This window comes from Drosophila simulans, chromosome 3L (genome assembly GCF_016746395.2).
Source record: "Drosophila simulans strain w501 chromosome 3L, Prin_Dsim_3.1, whole genome shotgun sequence".
In the NCBI taxonomy this organism is placed as follows: domain Eukaryota; kingdom Metazoa; phylum Arthropoda; class Insecta; order Diptera; family Drosophilidae; genus Drosophila; species Drosophila simulans.
Genome location: NC_052522.2, coordinates 9,178,437 through 9,199,249, shown reverse-complemented (window position 1 = coordinate 9,199,249; position 20,813 = coordinate 9,178,437). Strand labels below are relative to the sequence as shown.

General features: G+C 46.4%; 12 protein-coding genes and 1 long non-coding RNA gene across 20 annotated transcripts; 5 read left to right on the top strand and 8 right to left on the bottom strand.

Moving 5' to 3' along the window:
- Positions 1-361: 361 nt before the first annotated feature.
- LOC6737412 (heat shock protein 23) lies at positions 362-1,242 on the bottom strand. Its single transcript, XM_016171196.3, has one exon. It carries the CDS (start codon positions 1,123-1,125, stop codon positions 565-567), a length of 561 nt encoding a protein of 186 aa, XP_016031174.1. The 5' UTR covers positions 1,126-1,242; the 3' UTR covers positions 362-564.
- A 739-nt stretch (positions 1,243-1,981) lies between these two features.
- On the bottom strand, positions 1,982-3,733 carry LOC123327235. The gene is made up of 2 exons (XR_006541807.1): positions 3,593-3,733; positions 1,982-3,534 (listed from the first exon to the last, which is right to left on the bottom strand). It is a non-coding gene; the product is annotated as an uncharacterized LOC123327235 (long non-coding RNA).
- On the top strand, positions 3,530-5,730 carry LOC6737411 (heat shock protein 67B1). Of its 2 annotated transcripts, none has more exons than XM_016169880.3 (2): positions 3,530-5,404; positions 5,600-5,730. In XM_016169880.3, exon 1 carries the CDS (start codon positions 3,580-3,582, stop codon positions 4,915-4,917), a length of 1,338 nt encoding a protein of 445 aa, XP_016031172.1. In that variant the 5' UTR covers positions 3,530-3,579; the 3' UTR covers positions 4,918-5,404; positions 5,600-5,730. The 2 variants fall into 2 exon arrangements, with proteins under 2 accessions (XP_016031172.1, XP_044779035.1); XM_044923100.1 differs by having other exon boundaries at positions 3,530-5,409.
- Positions 5,594-6,619, top strand: LOC6737410 (heat shock protein 26). Its single transcript, XM_002084212.3, has one exon. The coding sequence runs from the start codon at positions 5,831-5,833 to the stop codon at positions 6,464-6,466; it is 636 nt and encodes a 211-aa protein (XP_002084248.1). The 5' UTR covers positions 5,594-5,830; the 3' UTR covers positions 6,467-6,619.
- A 93-nt stretch (positions 6,620-6,712) lies between these two features.
- On the bottom strand, positions 6,713-7,590 carry LOC6737409 (heat shock protein 27). The gene has a single exon (XM_002084211.4). It carries the CDS (start codon positions 7,522-7,524, stop codon positions 6,922-6,924), a length of 603 nt encoding a protein of 200 aa, XP_002084247.1. The 5' UTR covers positions 7,525-7,590; the 3' UTR covers positions 6,713-6,921.
- A 444-nt stretch (positions 7,591-8,034) lies between these two features.
- On the bottom strand, positions 8,035-8,975 carry LOC6737407 (heat shock protein 22). Its single transcript, XM_039293482.2, has one exon. The coding sequence runs from the start codon at positions 8,747-8,749 to the stop codon at positions 8,228-8,230; it is 522 nt and encodes a 173-aa protein (XP_039149416.1). The 5' UTR covers positions 8,750-8,975; the 3' UTR covers positions 8,035-8,227.
- Positions 8,976-9,426: 451 nt separating this feature from the next.
- LOC27207558 (rhodanese domain-containing protein CG4456) lies at positions 9,427-10,224 on the bottom strand. 2 transcript variants are annotated; one of them, XM_016183245.3, is made up of 4 exons: positions 10,068-10,224; positions 9,825-10,001; positions 9,603-9,762; positions 9,427-9,543 (listed from the first exon to the last, which is right to left on the bottom strand). In XM_016183245.3, exons 2-4 carry the CDS (start codon positions 9,943-9,945, stop codon positions 9,489-9,491), a joined length of 336 nt encoding a protein of 111 aa, XP_016031170.1. In that variant the 5' UTR covers positions 9,946-10,001; positions 10,068-10,224; the 3' UTR covers positions 9,427-9,488. The 2 variants fall into 2 exon arrangements, with proteins under 2 accessions (XP_016031170.1, XP_016031169.1); XM_016183244.3 differs by having other exon boundaries at positions 9,825-10,220.
- Positions 10,225-10,378: 154 nt separating this feature from the next.
- LOC6737406 (heat shock protein 67B3) lies at positions 10,379-11,398 on the top strand. The gene has a single exon (XM_002084208.4). The coding sequence runs from the start codon at positions 10,593-10,595 to the stop codon at positions 11,190-11,192; it is 600 nt and encodes a 199-aa protein (XP_002084244.1). The 5' UTR covers positions 10,379-10,592; the 3' UTR covers positions 11,193-11,398.
- A 299-nt stretch (positions 11,399-11,697) lies between these two features.
- On the top strand, positions 11,698-12,700 carry LOC6737405 (adrenodoxin-like protein 1, mitochondrial). Its single transcript, XM_002084207.4, has 3 exons — positions 11,698-11,992; positions 12,080-12,131; positions 12,194-12,700. Exons 1-3 carry the CDS (start codon positions 11,878-11,880, stop codon positions 12,543-12,545), a joined length of 519 nt encoding a protein of 172 aa, XP_002084243.1. The 5' UTR covers positions 11,698-11,877; the 3' UTR covers positions 12,546-12,700.
- LOC6737404 (protein FAM76A) lies at positions 12,593-15,547 on the bottom strand. 5 transcript variants are annotated; one of them, XM_016171192.3, is made up of 6 exons: positions 15,294-15,540; positions 14,889-14,953; positions 14,690-14,806; positions 14,249-14,342; positions 13,599-14,012; positions 12,593-13,351 (listed from the first exon to the last, which is right to left on the bottom strand). In XM_016171192.3, the coding sequence occupies exons 1-6, from the start codon at positions 15,378-15,380 to the stop codon at positions 12,953-12,955; spliced, it is 1,176 nt and encodes a 391-aa protein (XP_016031165.1). In that variant the 5' UTR covers positions 15,381-15,540; the 3' UTR covers positions 12,593-12,952. The 5 variants fall into 5 exon arrangements, with proteins under 5 accessions (XP_016031165.1, XP_002084242.1, XP_016031166.1 ...); XM_002084206.4 differs by having other exon boundaries at positions 14,690-14,803; XM_016171193.3 differs by lacking the exon at positions 14,249-14,342 and having other exon boundaries at positions 15,294-15,542.
- Positions 15,548-15,874: 327 nt separating this feature from the next.
- LOC6737403 (kinesin-like protein KIF18A) lies at positions 15,875-20,247 on the top strand. 2 transcript variants are annotated; one of them, XM_039293473.2, is made up of 5 exons: positions 15,877-16,420; positions 16,484-17,564; positions 18,698-19,499; positions 19,657-19,788; positions 19,849-20,247. In XM_039293473.2, the coding sequence occupies exons 1-5, from the start codon at positions 16,116-16,118 to the stop codon at positions 19,953-19,955; spliced, it is 2,427 nt and encodes an 808-aa protein (XP_039149407.1). In that variant the 5' UTR covers positions 15,877-16,115; the 3' UTR covers positions 19,956-20,247. The 2 variants fall into 2 exon arrangements, with proteins under 2 accessions (XP_039149408.1, XP_039149407.1); XM_039293474.2 differs by lacking the exon at positions 19,849-20,247 and having other exon boundaries at positions 15,875-16,420; positions 19,554-19,692.
- On the bottom strand, positions 17,653-18,569 carry LOC27209462 (ribosome-recycling factor, mitochondrial). The gene has a single exon (XM_016184889.3). It carries the CDS (start codon positions 18,479-18,481, stop codon positions 17,717-17,719), a length of 765 nt encoding a protein of 254 aa, XP_016031163.1. The 5' UTR covers positions 18,482-18,569; the 3' UTR covers positions 17,653-17,716.
- On the bottom strand, positions 20,135-20,744 carry LOC6734666. The gene has a single exon (XM_039293481.2). It carries the CDS (start codon positions 20,730-20,732, stop codon positions 20,217-20,219), a length of 516 nt encoding a protein of 171 aa, XP_039149415.1. The 5' UTR covers positions 20,733-20,744; the 3' UTR covers positions 20,135-20,216.
- Between the last annotated feature and the right edge of the window lie 69 nt (positions 20,745-20,813).

The window sequence follows — 20,813 nt, the reverse complement described above, 5'->3', positions numbered from 1 at the left end:
TCTTGTAGAGATGGTAGAAGTTCATTAAAAAGAAGAGAGAGAAAACGGATGTATATTTTTATGTACGTATGTACATGATGTACTTATGCATGTCTTTACATAAGTATTTAACCTTGACTGAAGTTCCTTACATTCAAGAAGTTTTCATAGCTTCAAGACTTTTTACCGAAGTAATGTAGAAAGTCAGTTATGTACATTAACAATTAAATAAAATATGTAATTTTACGAGACACAACAATACAATATACAATGCCGAAAGTAACTTCTAGAAAATGGTATCATATGAAAAGGCGCCAAGCTAGTGAATCAATTCCCAAAGTAATAGTAACCCATAACCAACCAGAAAAACAGACCAAACATATTTATAAGTATAGTTGTTATTTATTTTTATGGGTAATATTAATTCAGCCAATTTAGTAATACATATTCCAAACTAAGATTAAAGCAGGACACCCTTAATGGCTATTGTTTATGGGTGAAGTGTCCTTGGATAACTACAGCTTATAAAACAGATGTATGACTTTGATAATGGTTAAATGCAGGGCATCCCTCGAAACGAGTCCTCTACTTATCGTTGCCGTTGTCCTGCTCCACTGCCTCCTTGGGATTCTCCTTCACATTGAGATGGGCGGGTCCCACCTGCTGGATCTGGACGATGCGCTCGTTGGCCTTATCCTCGATTGCCGGTGGCTTGGGCACCTTGATGGTCAGGACACCATCGGAGGACAAGGTGGAGGCCACCTTATCAGCCTCATAGCCGGCTGGCAGAGCATAGCGGCGCACAAAGTGACGAGTGATGAAGCCATGGTCATCTTCGCGCTCCTCATGGTTGCCCTCCACCAGGACGGAGTTGTCCTGCACCTTGACCACCAGTTCGCTGGGCTTGAAGTGCGACACATCCATGCAGACCTGGAAGCCATCCTTTCCGATTTTCGACACGGCTCCCGACGATCCCGACGAGGCGCCCACCTGTTTCTCCAACTGGCGCAGCTGCTGCTCCATGGGTCCAACCAGGGCCAAGTAGGGATTCCTCTGGCGCTGGCAGTAGTAGGGCTCATAGAAGGGCACCATCGACATGCGGCCCAAATCGTCGGCAAGGCTCAACAACAGTGGAATATTTGCCATTTTTTCAATTGCTTCAAGATGATTCTCCTTCAAAGTATAAACTTCTTTTGTTGATAGGTTACTTTCGCTTTAGCTGTTATCGCTTTGGCTTTTTGAATTCAACTGACGCCGGCTGCACGAAAGTGCCGGTTATTTATACAACCGCTCGCTGTCGTTGTGTGTGTGCGCCCGACGGCGCTGTGTGTGTGCGCGTCGTGTCTGTGTGCAATGGGGCACAAACATCGACATCGAGAAGGGACACGAAACTTCTCGGGCTGAAAATATCGCAGAGTTCTCGAATTTGCGGCAATTACGCATTATCTGCCATTGAAAGTGAGAGTATCGCTATGGAAAATGAGCAATCTGCCAGGGGAGTGGGAATGAAAAGGCCTGGCGGAGTGATAAGTCGCATCAGCACCGGCAAATATTATGTGTATGTACGTATGTATGTACATACATAGCAGATAGGAAGGTTGGAGTACATTCAACGAAGGATGGAGAAAATTCGCGAAACTTCGAGACTGCAGAACAGTTCTTCTTTTTATGGCCTGGCGTTTAAGCTATTAACTTTAATTAATTCACGAGAAGGGGGATCTGTAGTGGGAAAATCTAATTAAAAGACATAAGTGGTTAATGGCGGATATTTAAGAACCCCTGGGATGTAAGCCTATTATTACTCCAATCAGTAAGAAAATGTAAAAATGATACGATTTGGATCAATGAAGGATTTGAATGATGTAAAACTTACATATTTGAATAAAATGTAATGCAACTGTTTTGAATTTCAAAGGGCGATACATGTAAACATATGTAACATAAATCATTTGTACATTTCCATATACAAAACAAATTCCATAATAAATACATAACTTTAAGTAGTAGTCTAGTATTTATTATATTTGATCAAATTTGCTCTTAAGACAACTATGTATGTACATAAGTATGTATGTAAGATTTAGCTGCACATTTGTTTAGTTCAAATTGTTAAATATTCAGTATGTACATATTGTTTAAATTTAATTCGTAATAACCAAATCAAATGACAATTTGTTTACAATTTGTTGTAGCGATTGAATAACCATATATTAAATGGGCATTGCTATAGAACTCAATCCCTGGTTGTTATATCATTCGAGTTTTTATTTATGGCCCCATTTTCTTGTCGCCACTCCTCCTCCACTGGAGTAGAGTACTCTTGCCCAGGGTTTGGACAATCCAACGCCAACGCAGTGGAAGTTGTCTATTCAAAAAGGTGGCCACATAATGTGCGAGCATGCTCGTCCGGCGGATTTCTTCCCCTTGGTTAGGTAAATGGGAGCAAGTACCAAGTACATGGGGAATGTATCATATGTACAAGAGGGCATCTCGTACGCAGCAATCACTGAAGGTTTTTGCTCTCTTCCGACTGCAGTTGGCATATACACCACATGAATACAAACATATATAATATGTGTCCATATCCCGCAGCTGAGTTCGGGGTCCCACTAAATTTTTAGCAAAGTCTCCACTGTCTGGCCCCCGTCTGGATGTTGTTGGTGTTGTTGTTTTTGCATTTTGGAGCTTTTCAACCGGTTGCCATCGCCTGCACTTGGCTATGTAACCATATACGAATCCAGCATATTATCATCATCTGTGTGGCTGGGTACATACAAATGTATATGGCGATACCATATGTATGAGTTGCCCCAGACGCTGTCACTGCGCATGTTTACGCGACGCCGGCTTGCCAATCCTCCAGCTCGGGCAACAGCGGATTTGTAGCTTCCAGGCGGCCCAGCCAGCCAGCTGTTGTTGTAGTTGTTTATCGCCGGCGACTCGAATCCGCATCGGCAACCGGCACGAGACTCAGACTCTCAGCTGTTCGCTCAATGCCGGCAGTGGGAATTCAGCTGCAACACGACCACTTTACATATACCCCGTCTATATGGATATTTGTATATATGAGCATATATATCGCCGGCACAAGGAAGATGGCATCTCTGGGGGGGATATTCGTGCATATATGCTTCGATTTCAAGCCGGTTTCGCCTCTTTTACTTATCTTTTCCATTTGGTTTAGCAACGTTGCAGTTTGGTTTGTCTGGTTTCTCGCCGGCTACGAGTACGAGTACTTTCTTTGTTCTCCGGCTATCTGTGGCAGAGGAAAAGTATCTCTTATTTCGGTGTATATAGCAGAAAATGGCATAGTACATGGCTTGACTGACTGTTTTAATGGGTAGCCCTTCCCCTTGGCGAGTTCTCTGGAGGAGTTGCATAGTTTTTCGCCTGGGAGCTGGCCTGGAAGCAGACTGGAAGTGACCAGGTTTTCCATTCAGCGCTGCAAAGCCGCTTAAAAGCGTCAACATTCAGCCATAAGGGCTCAAACGCAGTCCAGTTGGAGGCCAGAACGGATCGCCGCCGGTTCCCAGACGAAACTAATCCCCGCAAGACCTAAAAAAAAAAGATATATCTTAGCCAGATAGGAAGAAAGTGAAAATGTCGCTGATACCGTTCATATTAGATTTGGCCGAGGAGCTGCACGATTTCAATCGCAGCCTGGCAATGGATATAGATGATTCGGCCGGATTCGGGTTGTATCCGCTGGAGGCCACCTCACAGTTGCCACAGCTGAGTCGTGGGTTGGGGCGTGGGAATGCGATGATGTGGGTGCCCATCAAGGGTCAGTCGGCGGCATCGCAGCATCGTCATCATCCGTACAATCGTGTGGCCGGAGCCAAGACTGCTTGTTGCAATAAGTCGCTGGTGGAGCTGGAAAAGGAACTGGGCGATAAGGGCACGTCCGGGGCGAGTGGCAGCGCCAGTGGCCAACCGGCGGCCAGTAAATCCGCCTACTCCGTGGTGAATAGGAACGGCTTCCAGGTGAGCATGAATGTGAAGCAGTTCGCCGCCAACGAACTGACCGTCAAGACCATCGATAACTGCATCGTGGTCGAGGGTCAGCACGACGAGAAGGAGGATGGCCACGGGGTGATCTCGCGCCACTTCATCCGCAAGTACATCCTGCCCAAGGGCTATGATCCCAACGAGGTGCATTCGACCATCTCCTCGGACGGGATTCTGACGGTGAAGGCGCCGCCACCACTTCCAGTCGTCAAAGGCAGCCTGGAACGACAGGAGCGCATCGTGGACATCCAGCAGATATCGCAGCAGCAGAAGGACAAGGATGCGCAGCCGCCAAAGCCGGCAGAGGTAGAACAGCAGGCGGCAGCTAGTGCCACCACTTCCACTTCAAATCCGACTGCACCCACACCCACTCCTTCGCTCTCGCTCACTCTCGCCGAGAGCAACGGCAATGGTCAGGAAGAGACAGAGATGGAAGTGCCGGCTGTTTCGCCCTCCATTTCCAATGAGGCTGCTGCCGCTGCTGCTGTTGCAGTGGAAGCCCCTTCCACAGCAGGAACCACTTCCAGTGCCAACAATGGCGTTGCAGAACCAGAACCAGAGTCCATGGAAGTGGCGGTGGCCAAAAACGAAGAGACTGCCAATGTGGATGAACCCACACCCAATCCCGTTATAAGCATCGAAAATGAGCAAAAGGCAGAGGATGCAAATGCCAACGAAGTGCCCGTCGCCTCGAATAACGGGAATGGAGCAGTCGCAGCACCCGAGGATGTGGAAATGCCGCTGGCCAAGAAACCGGAAATCTCCGCGGAAGACAGCAAAGAGGAGCAGGCGGAGAAGGTGGATAAAGTAGAGAAAGTGGAGGAGAAGGGCGGCGAGGAACTGGCAGCCGTGGATGCGGCCATTCTACTGGCCAAAAACCAAGGCGAAAACGGAGCCGCTGCAGCCAAAACCGAGGAACTGGCCAAGTGAAGACTGAACTAAAAAAAAGAACATAAATAGTAATTAAGAACAAATAATAATCTGCACGGGTAGGCGTGCGTTTTATTCCATACGTGTTTCTTGTGTTTTCTTTTCTTGCATTTCACACAAAAAAAAATGAAGCGAGAAAGCTGACGGGAAAAGCACTCAATTACTAAAAGTGGGAGATTGCGGGCGTAATATGTATGTATGATTTCCTAAAAACATATGTGACAACAACTACAAGTATTCCAGTAAAACTTAAAGACAGAAACACGAAATAATGTACTTAATAAAGAGGAAAACCAGAATAAAAAAAAAACTGACGTTTTGTTTTGTTTGCCGTTAGCCGGCTGTTTCTTTTGCGCTCTTTCTAGAAAATTGCAACAACTCTCTAGAAACTTCGGCTCTCTCACGCATACAGGCGCACTGCCTCTATTTTTGCGCGTAAGACAACAACTACATTTTACAATTTCCCGAAACTCACGGCATTTATTGGGTAAGGTTAGTTAGTTTTATTTTTTGTTTTTAGAGCAACATTTAATTAAGACTTTTATAAAAGACATTTCTAACTTGATCCCTCGTTTATCAAACGATACAAAGCTATATTCATCATTTTTTTCTCTCTGTGCACGTTCTCTCTCTTCTCGTCTCTCTCTCTTTTCTTTTTCTGTCACTTTCCGGACTCTTCTAGAAAAGCTCCAGCGGGTATAAAAGCAGCGTCGCTTGGCGAACAGAGCACAGATCGAATTCAAAAATCGAGCAGTGAACAAGTCGGAGCAACTTTGCGCTAAAGCAAAATTTCAAAAGAGAAAAAAAAAGGATTAAAAACCTTTGCTTACAAGTCAAACAAGTTCATTCAACTTAACCAAAGAAAAAATATTTTATTCTCGCAAAAGGAGCTTAACCTAAAGAAAAAGTGAAAATGTCGCTATCTACTCTGCTTTCGCTTGTGGACGAACTCCAGGAGCCCCGCAGCCCCATCTATGAGCTGGGACTGGGATTGCATCCGCATTCCCGCTACGTGCTGCCACTTGGCACTCAGCAGCGCCGTTCCATCAACGGATGCCCTTGCGCATCGCCGGTATGCCCATCGTCGCCCGCCGGCCAGGTTTTGGCTCTACGTCGCGAGATGGCCAACCGCAACGACATCCACTGGCCGGCAACCGCCCATGTGGGCAAGGATGGATTCCAGGTGTGCATGGACGTCGCCCAGTTCAAGCCGAGTGAGCTCAACGTGAAGGTGGTGGACGACTCCATCTTGGTCGAGGGCAAGCATGAGGAACGCCAGGACGACCACGGTCACATCATGCGCCACTTTGTGCGCCGCTACAAGGTTCCCGAGGGCTACAAGGCGGAGCAAGTGGTCTCGCAGCTGTCGTCGGATGGCGTGCTCACCGTCAGCATTCCCAAGCCGCAGGCCATCGAGGACAAGTCCAAGGAGCGCATAATTCAAATCCAGCAAGTGGGACCTGCTCACCTCAACGTTAAGTCGAACGATAGCGAGGTGAAGGGCAAGGACGGCAAGGAGAACGGAGCACCCAACGGCAAGGACAAGTAAACGAGCCACCGAGAAGATCGTCCATCATCACCCATCATCATTCCCCAACTTAATTGTTCCTAATTTATTGCATTGCATTTGTAATGAGCTAAAGACTAGAATACTCATAATAATTTAATAAATCTTTTGTTCACCTGGTGTGGAAAATTAAAATTGTTGTGACTTTTGTATTTGATTTGGAAATATCGATTTGAAGATTTGATTTGGGCGCGACGAGATGAAGACCCATTTCTTAAAAGCCAGTGCTTCTACCAAATATTTATTGCGCATTTAATATATCATCTACGGGTACAATTTGTATTTTATTTATGTTTGAATCCAATTTAAATGTTCGGATGCAATTGCTTGCCGTCCGAAAATAGTTCACCTTGAGTTAGGCGCATTCGATGGGTGGGACTTGGGTTTGGTAAGCACACATCCACTGCTTGCCTTCCTGATTTTTGACAGATGGTCCACTATTTCCAGGGCAGGGCCAGCTTTCCGGTTTCATGAACGCGGACCAATCTCTCTCCGGGCGTGTAGTACTTGGCTGGCGGCGGTGGTGGAGCCTTGATGGTGAGGATGCCATCGCTGGATATGTCCGAGATCACCTCATTGGCATTGTATCCGCGGGGCAGTAGGTACTTTCTCACAAAGTGCCGCTCCACGAGGCCATTGGAGCCCTCGTCGCGACGATTGTGATTTCCCTGGACGATGACATAGTCGTCATTGGTTTTGACCACAATGTCGTGCGGATGAAATTGTCGCACATCGATGTCAATCCGAAAGCCCTTCTCATCCACATGGACACGCTCTCCGGAATAGTAGTTGTCCCACCTCATTGGATGCGCCCACTCATACGGCGTCGATTGGATCAACTGGTTGCGCACTCGACGCGACACCAGCTCATCCAGAGGTCGGAGTAGGTCACTTCTGCTGGTGTGAGGTGATGGCCACCAGAGACGCGAATCGTCCCACAGATACGGATACAGTTGGAAATCATACGGCGGCTGGTAGAGCGGACGGGGTCGATCCAATTCGCGCGACAAATCGCGATATGTGGTAGGCACCAGAGACATTTCTCGCCGGGATTAGGGCAGCGATTCGCTTACGTTCGAGTCCGAAAATCTTATAAAATTTGTCGCCGCCGCCGTCAGTTCTTTTATAGATGGCCGACTGGCCTCGCCGGATGCGGATTGCGGATGGCGGTTGGCGGAGACGATAGATGACTCATCCGGACGAGGCGCATCGGATGGGTTCGAAACGAATCGGATCGGATCGGCCAAGTGCAGCGGTGAAGGCGAGGCCAACGAGGTGCATACGACAATCTAACGGCCAGTTGGACCCGCGTCAAGTGGCTACGTCACCAGAATCATCGAAGGAAGCGGAAGAAGATGCTACATGACCAAGGTGTCAGACGAATGCAAACAAAATGGAAAGTATTTTTAGTGCTTATAAATTGTATCTCCATCTAAGGCAATGGTATCATTAGATCTTATTATAATTATATATATAATATATAGTAATCTATAATACCATCCATATTTTAGCAACATCTCTTAAAATCACCCAACCAATGAAAGTAAATATTTTGATAATAGTCTTTTCAAATATTTATTTTCTTCTACATAAAAATATTGGGCTTGCGGGCAACCGAATCACAATTGTTTTTTAAAATTAACTTGTTAATTTAACAAGAACTTAAATTTGATAGGTTTCGGAATATCTAAATATAGGGGTTCACTAGCATTTGAGCGGATTAAGTATCATCCCGACTTATTTCTACTGACTGGCTTTGTTGTTTGGCTCCTCGGCGGACTTCTTTGCCGGCTCGCCAGTCTGCTCGATGGTCACCTCACGCTCCTTGAGTGTCTCCTGCACGCCTGGCGGATTGGGCACACTGATGGTCAGGACGCCGTCGCTGCTCAGCGTCGAGGTCACCTTGTCCGCCTCGTATCCTTCCGGCAGGACGAAGCGGCGCAGGAAGTGCCTGGAGCTATAGCCACCTTGTTCGGCCTCCTGCTGCTCCGATTTGCCCTCCACCAGGACAACGCTCTCGTCCAGCACCTTGACCTTCAGCTCGCTGTAGTCCTTGACGTCCAGGGTGAGTTTGTAGCCATCCTTGTTAACGGTGGCCGGCGGAGCGAACTCCTGCTCCTGCCAGCGGGCAATCTGCTGCCAGTTCCTCGGTAGCGCCACACTCCAAACGGGCGGCTCGTGGAAGAAGGCGTGAAAGGGCGAGGAGAGGCGTGGCATCCGGGCCATCTCCTCGGCCATGCGCCAAAACATCGGTAAGGAACGCATTATGGTAAACGCTTTGGACTTCTTAGGCAAATTCGATTATTTTGATGAAATTCCGTATAATTTGAAATACTTCTTGGCTTTCTTAAATTATATAGTTTTCCTCTATGTTTCGAAGATAATCTTGTCTGTAGTTCCAATCCTATGAAATTTTCTTTTCAGCTGGTGAAATTTTAGTTTAGTTGACTTTTTTCGAGTTGTTCGCAGTTGGCTTGGTTTTTTTGAACTGAGAGCGCGGTGTCCAACCGGTGGCTATTTATACTCTTGGCAGAGAGGAAATTCCTACAATCTAGAAAATGCCGGCACTCTCTCGAATTTTCTTCGCCCTTTGCTGATGCAATTTTCCGCTTTGCCTGAAATCGGGCAATGGCATTTAGCTAGGGGTTGTTCACTGTTTTTTAGAGAACTCCGTGGAAGTTTCTGGGGCTCTCTGGGTGTCCAAATATTACTTTATTTACCTTTTATTTTAGCACTTAGTTCTCTCTCGCTGTGGTGCCTTGGGGAAGGTCAGTTTTCATACGCAGAGAGACAGATTGAGAGAGCTCTAATAGAGAGTGGGAGAGAGAAAGTTTTGTGGGAGTGCACAGCTTTCTGAGTGCGGGTGTATGTGTATTGATAAACTTGAGATATATTAAAATTAGGTAGATGCTTAAGTATATTAACAATTAATTAAAGTTTTCTGTTTTTTTCAGCTATTATTATAAAAATCTTCATTTATTCAGAAATATAGCGACGTTTATCGTCAAAGTCCCTCCTTTTGAGCCCATTCATTCCAGGAGCCTTTGTAGATCACAACACTGAAATTAGCAAGTATCCGATATAAACTATTGCAAATAAAAGAATATTTAAAACTCACTTGCTGTATCCCTGACTTTTGGCAATTTTCTCTGCTTCCAAGACACGATTTCCCGAACGGCAGGTGAATATGATTCGCGACTCCTTCTCCGGCTTCGATCTTCCGTATATGTTCTTGAAAGCAGATCCATCCAGATTTAGAGCCTTGTCCAGTTCATCCACTAAGTAAATATAAAAATAACCCTTAGTAATAAAGAAAATACTAGGGAAAGTAGTTTATTACAGGGTATATTAATGCTGGCTGGAATGAAGCCCGTCTGCTGGAGCTCTTCCTTCCGCCGAACGTCGATAAGATACACATCCGGATGGTTGGGCACATCCTTAACCTGTTCGTACGTGGCCATTGTGGTTAGGGGACGGAGCAACAGGTTCGCCAGCTGAATAACAACTGACTTTCCAGCTGGGCGTAGAAGATCCATTTATGAGGTTCGAGATTAAAGATTCGGGTATGTACATATGTGCGTACTTGCTTATCGCATTTTGATTATTGCGGTGTCGTTTTGTTTGTCCAGCTAACACTGAAGATTGCGTCTCTCATCCGTATCCGATTTCACTTTGAATTTTAAATTAAAATCTTATGGTATGATCTCCCATACATAGCTTGCTATCTGCACCCACTTTATACATACATACATACCTTATAGCGGATCACATTTTAAAGTTTGCGCACATCTCCGAAAGCTTGGCCCCCAGAAGGTTTCCAGATGTCTCCCCAGAATCAGCGAAACAACGAGTTGCTGCTCCAGAAAAGCTCTGTGACAGTGGTCAAAGCTCTTCCGGCTCTATAAAAGGGCGCAGCTAAACCGTTAAACTCCACATTCGAGTCGGAAAAGTCAAGGTGAATTGTGCGCCAAACTGCAGCTGAGATTGTGAATTCCACCACCCGCTGGCAAATCAACCCCTTGGATACTTTTTGAAAGGAAAACAGGTCGTCGGTTCAACGAACCTCCTTCCGCCAGATACACAAAGAAGTAAAGGCAAGAAAAGTAAAATGCCAGACATTCCCTTTGTCTTGAATTTGGACTCCCCGGACTCCATGTACTACGGCCACGATATGTTCCCGAATCGCATGTACAGGCGATTGCATTCGCGACAGCATCATGATCTTGATTTGCACACCCTGGGTCTGATTGCCCGGATGGGTGCACATGCCCATCACCTGGTGGCCAATAAAAGGAACGGAGAGCTGGCTGCCTTGGGCCGTGGTGGAGCCTCGAATAAGCAGGGCAATTTCGAGGTCCATCTGGATGTGGGACTCTTTCAGCCAGGTGAACTGACCGTCAAACTGGTCAACGAGTGCATCGTGGTCGAGGGAAAACACGAGGAGCGCGAGGACGATCACGGACATGTATCCCGGCACTTTGTTCGCCGCTATCCGCTGCCCAAGGAGTTCGATTCGGATGCCATTGTTTCCACTTTGTCGGAGGATGGAGTTCTTAATATCACGGTTCCACCATTAGTTTCCAAGGAGGAGCTCAAGGAGCGCATCATACCCATCAAGCATGTGGGTCCATCGGATCTCTTCCAGAATGGAAACGGTCATAAGGAGGCCGCTCCAGCAGCTTCCGCTTCAGAGCCAGAAACCAAGTGAAGGGCCCCTCCTAAAGATTGCAGCCTAAGCAGCCAAGTGATTTCCCAAGACTCTCGTTTATCGTTGCACTAAAAAAAGTCAAGAAAATATCGCACAAATCGTATTATATTTATTAATTTATTATTAGCTACATTTTAAACAGTCCAATCAAATTTTAAGACTAATCGAAATCCAGTATTAATAAAGGAATATGAATGTCTCAGTAATCAAACGTCTTTTATTAATATTTAAGAACTTAATTCATATCACAAAGCACGAAATCCAATTCCTCGTACAATATTAACTTTCCTTTGTTCGATAGACAGGTATTAAAAGCTGTGCATATTAAAATTAGGTCCCCGGATGTCAATCCTACTTAAAAAAGCTTTGGTTAGCCTTTTCCTAGGTGAAATTGAGTGAACTTTTGAACTTTGAAATAAAAGCCCGCCAAAAGTCTAGTTATCGATAGCTTTTAATCAAAAAGAACTATCGAAGTAACAGTTTTTAACAAGTGTTAAGTCGATGATACATTAAATAAAAGAAACTAACATCTAATTACACAAAGTAGAGCTCATTTTTAAAGTTATTCAGTAGAGCGAGTACATTATCAACTAATTTATATTGTTTGGAATTATAATCTGAATCATAAAAACCCGTGACATATTGCATGTTGCCCATCTCCAGCTGACACTGTAACCTCAAAAAAATGTTTTGTTTACTTTTGCGCCGCTCTGCAGTTCATAATTCCTGCAAATTAATCAGTAAACAGATTGCCAAGCCCGCGTTCTACACACCCCACAATGCCCTGCACACCACAATACGTAAGTGGAGCCATTAAACCTGCAGAATCAGCAATATATTCTGCCGAAAACCCCCACTGATATTATGAAATTCGGGCGATTTTACAGCGCGGCGGCATGGCGAGTTCGAATGGCAGGATCCCAAGTCCAAGGATGAAATGTAAGTCCCAAGAGAGAAGCTAATTGTACACCATATAACCAAGATACAAACTACAAATCCAGAGTGAACATCACGTATGTGGACAAGGATGGGAAGCGCACCAAAATCCAGGGCAAAGTGGGCGACAATGTTCTGTACTTGGCCCATCGCCATGGGATCGAGATGGAGGGCGCCTGTGAGGCTTCGCTGGCCTGCACCACCTGTCACGTGTACGTCCAGCATGATTACCTGCAAAAGTTGAAAGAGGCCGAGGAGCAGGAGGACGATCTGCTGGACATGGCGCCATTTCTGCGCGAGAACTCCCGGCTCGGCTGTCAGATACTCCTCGACAAGAGCATGGAGGGCATGGAACTGGAGCTGCCCAAGGCCACCAGGAACTTCTACGTCGATGGGCACAAGCCCAAGCCACATTAACCTTATTGTTATCCCACATTATTAATAATATATAACGACTGTTGAAATACCATTTGGTTCTTTCCCAACTTTGTATATTTCTTAAGATGTAAACAATGCTTCGGTTTTGTGTTGTTCCATCGTGAATTAAACTAAAGAAGAATTCGTTAAGTTGAGCCTATCGAATTACATTTTCTAACTGATGATTGGGTTACATTTGGAAGGAGGGAGTTGGAACAGGATTCGCGCGGCAGGGATGAGCGACATAAAAAGAGTGATATGAAACAAACTTGTAAAACTATATTACAATTAAAGCAGAAGTACAAAAATATAAATTTGTATAGCGAAAAACTAAAAGGGCGCGGCAGCCAGAGCTTATGGATCGTGGTTCCTGGCATGCCGCTCCTGCAGCTGGAAGTCAACGTCTCTCAGTTGGACGAGGGCGTGGGGCTGCTGGAGGCGGATCGTGACCGCACACTGGCCCTATCCCCCTGCTCGCTGCGTTCCTCGTCTCGATCGCGACTCTTCTCGTCCTTGTCAAGATCGGCGGGCTCCGACGAGGCCTTGGTCGGTTTTTCCGGCCCCGCTGTCGCCAGAATTTCCTCCTTGGGCGATAAATTCTCACGTTTGATGATCTCCTTTTCGGCTTTGCTGATGGCAGCGGCCTTTTTGTTGCTGCTCTTCTTCAGCACGGCCAGCTCCTTAAGCACACTGGCGATCTTGCGGTTCAAGTTATCCACCTTCATGTCGTGCAGACGCTCCACTTCCTTCAGCCGGTTGCGCATGTCGTTCTCCTTCTCGAAGTTCTTGCCCTTCAGTTCGGTCAGCTGGGAGAAAAAAATTGGATATTAGAAGCAGTTCCTTTGTGATATGCATTACTTTTTAGATTTATAGCAAGGATGGATCCAAGGACAAACAAAAGAAATAATACATCAGCGGCAGACGGGTTTTTAAATGCATAAAGTGGCACATGGCATGTCCAGATCGACACAGCTTCCACATGCATTTTCCCACCCGTTTTTAGGGTTGAAATTTCGTTTTTGCGAACCTGATAAAAATCCCTTTCAAACCCACCTGTTTGTCTTTTTCGAGCAGCTCTTTGTCTTTTTGATTCAGGCGCTTCTCCAGGCTGGCGATGCGTTCCTTTAGGTATGTAATGGCAACCACATGATCCGACGAATTGGTGTCCACGGTGATGGCAGCAGGCGCTGCAATGGTCCCATTACCACCATTTCCGCGTGAGATCTTGTCAGGCAGATCCAATCCAGCTCCGCTCACGGCATTCACGCCGGTATTATTGGCACCGCTGCCGCTCTTGCCCAGCTCGTTGCGCGAGGGCTTCTTGGCCGCAGCGCTGTCTCTGTGCGAAGACGAGGTCTTCTCGTGTGGCCTCTTCTTGGACATCGGTATACGGCCCTCCTGCTGTGCCTTGAGTAGCGCTCGCTTGTAGGCGCAGGCACACAGCCAGCAAAGCAGTTTGCCATTGACCTGTCGGCGACAAAAGGTAGATAGATCAAAATTTTACGAGAGGTCACAGCGAAAGGCTTAGGTTAGGTAGCAATAATCCTAGACTTATCACGGTCTCTTATGAACGCAAGTACATAATTCTCGGGTACAGTTCATCCCGCTCAAGTTTCTACAATCATTTTGCTTAATCTTAAGGTTTTTTTTAAACATAAGGGGCTGCTTCCGTTGTGAGCAATCCTCCAGTTCTGTGCGCTGACCTTTTTGTTCTCGTCGCGCCTGTCAAAGGCTGATCGCAGCTTGCATTCATCGCACTGCACCGGCGGTCCGTACTTTGCCTCGTAGCTGGCGCATCTGTATACGAAGGCGATAGGGTATATTTTGGTTGATTGTTTTTGTTTGGCGGGCAGAAAAGAGAAGAAGAGAAATGTTTTGCGTTCATAAGAGACGGTTGTTTGGTTGGTTCATTTGCTTGGTGTTCCCAGGGATAGAGATCGGGAAGAGCAGTATGTACGTTGAAGGCACAATTTGGATTTTGGATCGGTTTGGGTTTCTCTTCACGCGTTACGCAGAGTAAACAAATGTCGAAGCTCTTGCATTGTGCATTCAAGTTACACGGCCGTTTGATTCGGTGGAAAGAACTGCCATAGCATCTAACTACCCGATCAGCTTACAGATTACATGGAATAAACAAAACTCACCGCATGCACTTGGATCCTCCGAAGGCGGCCACAATCTTGCAGCACTCGCAGGCACTGGGCTTGCCGTACTTCCCCAGATAATGTTCGCACTTCTTGCAGGCACTCTGTGATTTGCTGCTGATTGTATAAACACATTTATATATAAATGATATATTTGCGTATATAGTATAGGGCTAGGTATAAGCTATAGCTTACTTACGTGGCGGGTTGAAACTCCGATCGGCAGTAAGTACATTTACCAACTGAGGTAGAACCGCGGCAGCCCTGAAAAATAAAAATCAAGGTTATCCGTCTGTTTGTTTATCAATTGGCTTATATAGTTCAAGCTCATTTGGTTTGTTGTTTAAATCATTTTTGGACGCGACGCTTGGCTGCTTCTTCTTGCCGTTAGCATTTATTTTCCCTTTGCCTTTTTGCGCAGCAAATTTTTTCTGCCAACGCCGCGTCATTTTTGCTCGCTGACAAACAAGCAAACAAGTACACACACTTTGCGCTGATATTGCAATTTGTTTGGCGTCATCTTGCTCTTTTTTTACTTTTTTTTTTTTTGCATTGTTTGAAGTGGCGGTGTTTTTTTTTTCGTTGGTTTTGGATCGCTTTTCACCTTGCATAGTTGCTGGCCGGAGGAGAGCTCCTCGTACGGATGGCGCGAGAAACACTTGGAGCAGGCGAATAAAACTTTTCCACTCATTCTGTTTGGCGTTCGGCGGTTTTGTTGTCGTGACGGGTTTTCTCTGTTTTGTGCTGGATTCTTAAAAAAAACTTGTTGTTTCTGCTGCTTTAAATAAAATGGTTCTTTTTGCTAGTGATGGCAGAACAAGCGATATGCACTGCGACAGACACACCATCGAAAGCGGCGCTGTGATATCGATATCTGTGTTGCATTTTAATAAATATGTTAACTTCTTCAGATATTTTATACAGCTTAACTGAAATGATCGTACTTCAAAGAAGAGTATGACAGAATATTAAGTAAACGAATATTTGCACCATATATCGATATAGTTTTAAATTTCTTATACTATTTGTTCAAGTGCTTGTTAAAATAGCTGGTTAACTTTGTAAATACTTAACAAGAGTAATTTTGTTCAAGAATAAGCTTAGATAGGCAAACAACTTGTAAAACTCTCATTATAAAACTAAAATTTAACCCTGCCAAAACTATCGATAGCTACCAAAGCAGCCCTGGAAATACAGTTCAAAATTAAAGGACAAGCGCGCATAGCAAATTGGATAAAGATGCCCACAAAGCGCAAGCGCCGATAGCACCGATTCAAACAACAACGATCACTTCAGGCTGTACGAGAAAATTATATGTGCGAGGATTTCGAATCTGGATCAAACAAGAAGGACGAAAATCAAACAAGAGCAAAATACTCTAGGCTAATTAAAAGCAAAGTGAGGGGCAAGGAGCATTCTATCGAAAATGCCTTCGGAGCAGCATACGAATATAAAAGTGGCGGTTCGCGTACGGCCGTATAATGTCCGTGAATTGGAGCAAAAACAGCGGAGTATTATAAAGGTCATGGATCGATCGGCACTGCTGTTCGATCCCGATGAGGAGGACGATGAGTTCTTCTTTCAGGGCGCCAAGCAACCGTACCGCGACATCACCAAGCGGATGAACAAAAAGTTGACCATGGAATTCGACAGGGTCTTCGATATAGACAATTCCAACCAGGATCTGTTCGAGGAGTGCACGGCGCCGCTGGTCGACGCGGTGTTAAATGGGTAAGTTATGGGTTATAGCTATACAAAGCCACTTGAATCCTCACATACTCATACCACCCACAGATACAACTGCTCGGTATTTGTATATGGAGCCACTGGCGCCGGAAAAACATTCACAATGCTGGGCAGCGAGGCTCATCCGGGTCTGACCTATCTTACCATGCAAGATCTCTTCGATAAGATCCAAGCGCAGAATGATGTGCGCAAGTTCGATGTGGGGGTATCCTATCTAGAGGTGTACAACGAGCATGTGATGAATCTGCTAACCAAATCGGGCCCTTTGAAACTTCGCGAGGACAACAATGGCGTGGTGGTCAGTGGTCTTTGTCTCACGCCCATCTACAGTGCCGAGGAGCTGTTAAGAATGCTGATGCTGGGCAACTCGCATCGCACCCAGCACCCCACAGATGCCAATGCAGAGAGCTCCAGGTCACATGCCATCTTTCAGGTGCACATCAGGATCACGGAGCGCAAGACCGACACGAAAAGGACTGTCAAGCTATCCATGATCGATCTGGCGGGCAGTGAGAGGGCGGCCAGCACGAAAGGCATTGGAGTGCGGTTCAAGGAAGGCGCCAGCATCAACAAAAGTCTCTTAGCCTTGGGAAATTGCATCAACAAGCTAGCCGACGGCTTAAAGCACATCCCGTACCGCGACTCGAACCTGACACGCATCCTGAAGGACTCGTTGGGCGGAAATTGTCGCACATTGATGGTGGCCAATGTCTCGATGAGCTCACTGACCTATGAAGACACCTATAACACCCTCAAGTACGCCAGCCGAGCTAAGAAGATACGCACGACTCTGAAACAGAATGTCCTCAAGTCGAAGATGCCTACCGAGTTCTATGTGAAGAAGATCGACGAGGTGGTAGCCGAAAACGAGCGACTTAAGGAGCGCAACAAGGCGCTGGAGGCCAAGGCCACTCAGTTGGAGCGCGCCGGCAATAGTGGATTCGATCCGCAGGAGCTTAAGCCGTGGTACAGCAAAATAGACGCTGTATATGCGGCCGCCCGGCAGCTTCAGGAGCACGTCCTTGGTATGCGTAGCAAGATCAAGAACATCAACTACCGGCAGACACTGAAAAAGGAACTGGAGGAGTTCAGGAAGCTGATGTGTGTCGACCAGCGAGTGTGCCAGGAGGTGAGTTGGATTTTAGATTTAAAATTGTACTCTAAACAAATATGTGATCATCTTGTGTTCTTCGTTTTCTGTAAATTCATCTCAAGAGTTTTTAAGTTTAAACATTTACATTTATTAAGGCTTTTGGAGCAGAATCAGTCTTGGTCTTAGGCCTAGTCGCCCAGCAGCTCCTTCTGCTTGCTGGCCAGCAACTTGTCCGCCTCCGAGATGAAGCGATCCGCGATGGCAGTGACCTGAGCCTGGGCGGCAAAGGCATCATCCTTGCCCAGTTCCGGTTGTTTCTTCAGCTTGCGAATGTGTTCGTTCTGGACACCTCGTATGGCATCGCGATATTTGACGAACAGAGCTTTGGCATTCTTGGATAGATTTTCCCTGTGCTCCTTGGTGACCTTTGGGATGGGTATGAACAGGGTAGTGCCATCCTGCTGGGGATTTAGGTTCATGCCACTCTTTTCGATGGCCTTAAGGACATCGGGAATCGTTTGCGGGAAGCCAATCATGTTGACGATAATGGTCTTGGGATTCTTGCGGGAAATTTGGGCCAGTTCCTGCAGCTCGTGCTCCTGGCCATCGACTTTGATGCGCAGTGTGTCGATGGCACCGCTGGTGGACCGCAGCGACAGGTGCTTCACAAAGTCCTCCTTCATCTGCATCACGGACTTCTGCATCTGGCTATTCAGGCCATCGAAATTGAGGATCTCGCGCAGCTGCTGCTCATTGATTTCCACCTTGCCCGACTTTCCCTTGCCGCCTTTTTCCTTCTTTTTGTCCTTGCCCTTTGCATAATCGCGCGCCACTTGCAGATATTTCGTATTTTCTAGATTATTTTGCAGGATTAAAGGTGATCTCGGTGAGGAGCTTGTCACTCGCGTCTGGCGCACACCTAGAGCAGCTAAATGCAGTGCACTTCGCAGCATTTTATTTAAATTTAATCTATTTTGTTTGGATTAAATGCGAAACTGATTTTCAATTGGGCAGCATCAGCTGTTTTTTTCCGATTCGTAACAAATCTCAAACGTAAGGCATGTTTACGTAACGTAACGCTTACGTTGGCGGGTTAATTTGAAAAATATTCTATAAGCAATTTAAAAATTTAGTTTTACCAATAATACCATTTCTTATAAACTTTTCAGGACTTTCGGCGCTTTGCGAACTACATGAGCACACTGACCAGCCAGATGGAGAAGTACAAGGAGGAGTTGCCCAGCTGGCTGAGTAAGATGGAGATTGCCTACCAGGATCTAGAAAGTCTAAAGCGGGAGGTTAATAAATCGAAGGCCTACCAGATACTCATTGTATACGTTAAGTACAAGGATCTCGAGCTGCAGCTGACCAAGCAGAATATCTTCAACAATCACGTGAACGCAATTAACCAGGAGCTGGTTGAGAACTTGGATCTGATGCGAAAGTCCTTCCGAACAGCCTGCGAAGTGCTCAACCAGACATACGATCGCCTGGAGGATGGTCAGAAGCTGACGCCGGAGATTGAGGCGGTCTTCGAAAGGTTGCTGCGAAAGATGCGGTTCGCCGACTCCGAGGCCAACACCAAAATGGCCGAGATGAATCCGCTGGTGGTGCCTGTGGCTCTGCGCAGCGGCAAGGAGGAAGAAGAGCCCACATGCAGCCTCACGGCCAGCGCCAAAAAGCGACAAAGGCAAGCGGCTCAGAGCGACGACGATCTGCATTTGAGCATGGAGGACTTCGATAGCCAGGACACCGAATCAGATTCCGAAGAGCTGCACAGAACCTTCAAGAGGCCACGAAATCTAAACGAAACGCAGGTCCTGGGTCCCAGCAGCAGTAGTTCCAGCAGCAGTAGCGCAAGGAAGGCTCTCACGGCGACGGTCACCAAGCCGCGAAACGTCCAACAGCGACTGGTCAGCGATCTGATATCCGATCAGAATGTGCGCGGTGGCAATGAAAAGATCAAGAAGGGTAGGGTTTTGCTTTTTAAATTTTCTGCATTATGTATAAACTATTTCCTCGCAGCGAAATTTTTTTGTTAATAAGTGTGCATTCACTGGACATGGCTCATAATCATTTATGCATGACGGAAATACTTTATGCTCATTACTTTGGTGTTTAATTGCAGCTCTACTCAAGTCTAATCACTTTACGGCGCAAGGACTTCAGAGAACCTTGGCGGCTGCTTCTTTGGCCAAGGAAAACGTAAAATACAACGCCAACTATGTGCGCAAGAGTCCACGAGCGCTAATGGCCAAAGGTGAGTTCGGCAAGCTGGCACAGCTCAATCAGAGATTTTAATGCGATTCTTTGCTGACAGCTCTTGCAGGCACCTCGACGCTGACGAGAAAACCACTGGGATCGGCCAGTAAGGAGCCGCCTTTGGTCAAATTCAATCGAGCAGCTTCGTTCCGCCTGAAGAAGTAGAATACTTGAATTCCTTCAGTTAGTTTCAACTTGTGTTTGCCTTGAAGTAATAACTATTCCGCCAGGACCGAGACAGATTCATGTTCAAATTAACGATAGCTATAACCATATACATATATAGATAGAACACTAACTCCTCCAAACCTTTAGCTCGTTCGTTCTTTCGTTCTTTTGACCCATTACTTAACCTTGAATTTATTTATGTACTTTTTTATATTTGTTTTGATAAAATGAAAGAAAGCCTTGCGTTACGCGCTATAACTAAAAATACACAGCCGTTTCCTTGCCCTCATCCAGATTGTGTCTATCGTCTCGGTGGTAGAAGCTATGATCGTCCGGCCAGAATTGGGAGTTGGTTTCCGGATGCGAGGCTAACCGGCTGGCGCTGCCACTGCGATAAGGAGCCATTCCCAGGAGTCCCAGCAGCATGTACAGCAGAGCTCCCAAATTCACACCCAAAAGAAGCAATCCCGGTGCAAGCAGAGGATTCAGGATGGACAGTATGGCAGCTGGAGGTGAAGGAGCAGCCCAGGCAGCCGTCGGCCCTCCTTCGTATCCGTACTGCACTCGTCGCCAGGGTTTCTTATCGCCAGCAGGAGGTCTCTTTTGCTGCTCGATGCCTACTTCAGTGGGTAAATTCAGATCCTGTCGCTTGCCCTCGGCCACCGGAGTGTAGCGGGGCACAAATCCCTTCTCCACCGGGTTCTTCTCATCGGCAGCCAAAGATCCACTGCTTGCGCCGGCTAGACAGGCAATAAAGATAAGCGACAGCCACATATCTACGGGTTTGTTTTTCCCGGCCGGCCGGCTGCAATCTTATATAGCCACTTGTTGCTCGCCAAGGGCAAAAAGCGAATC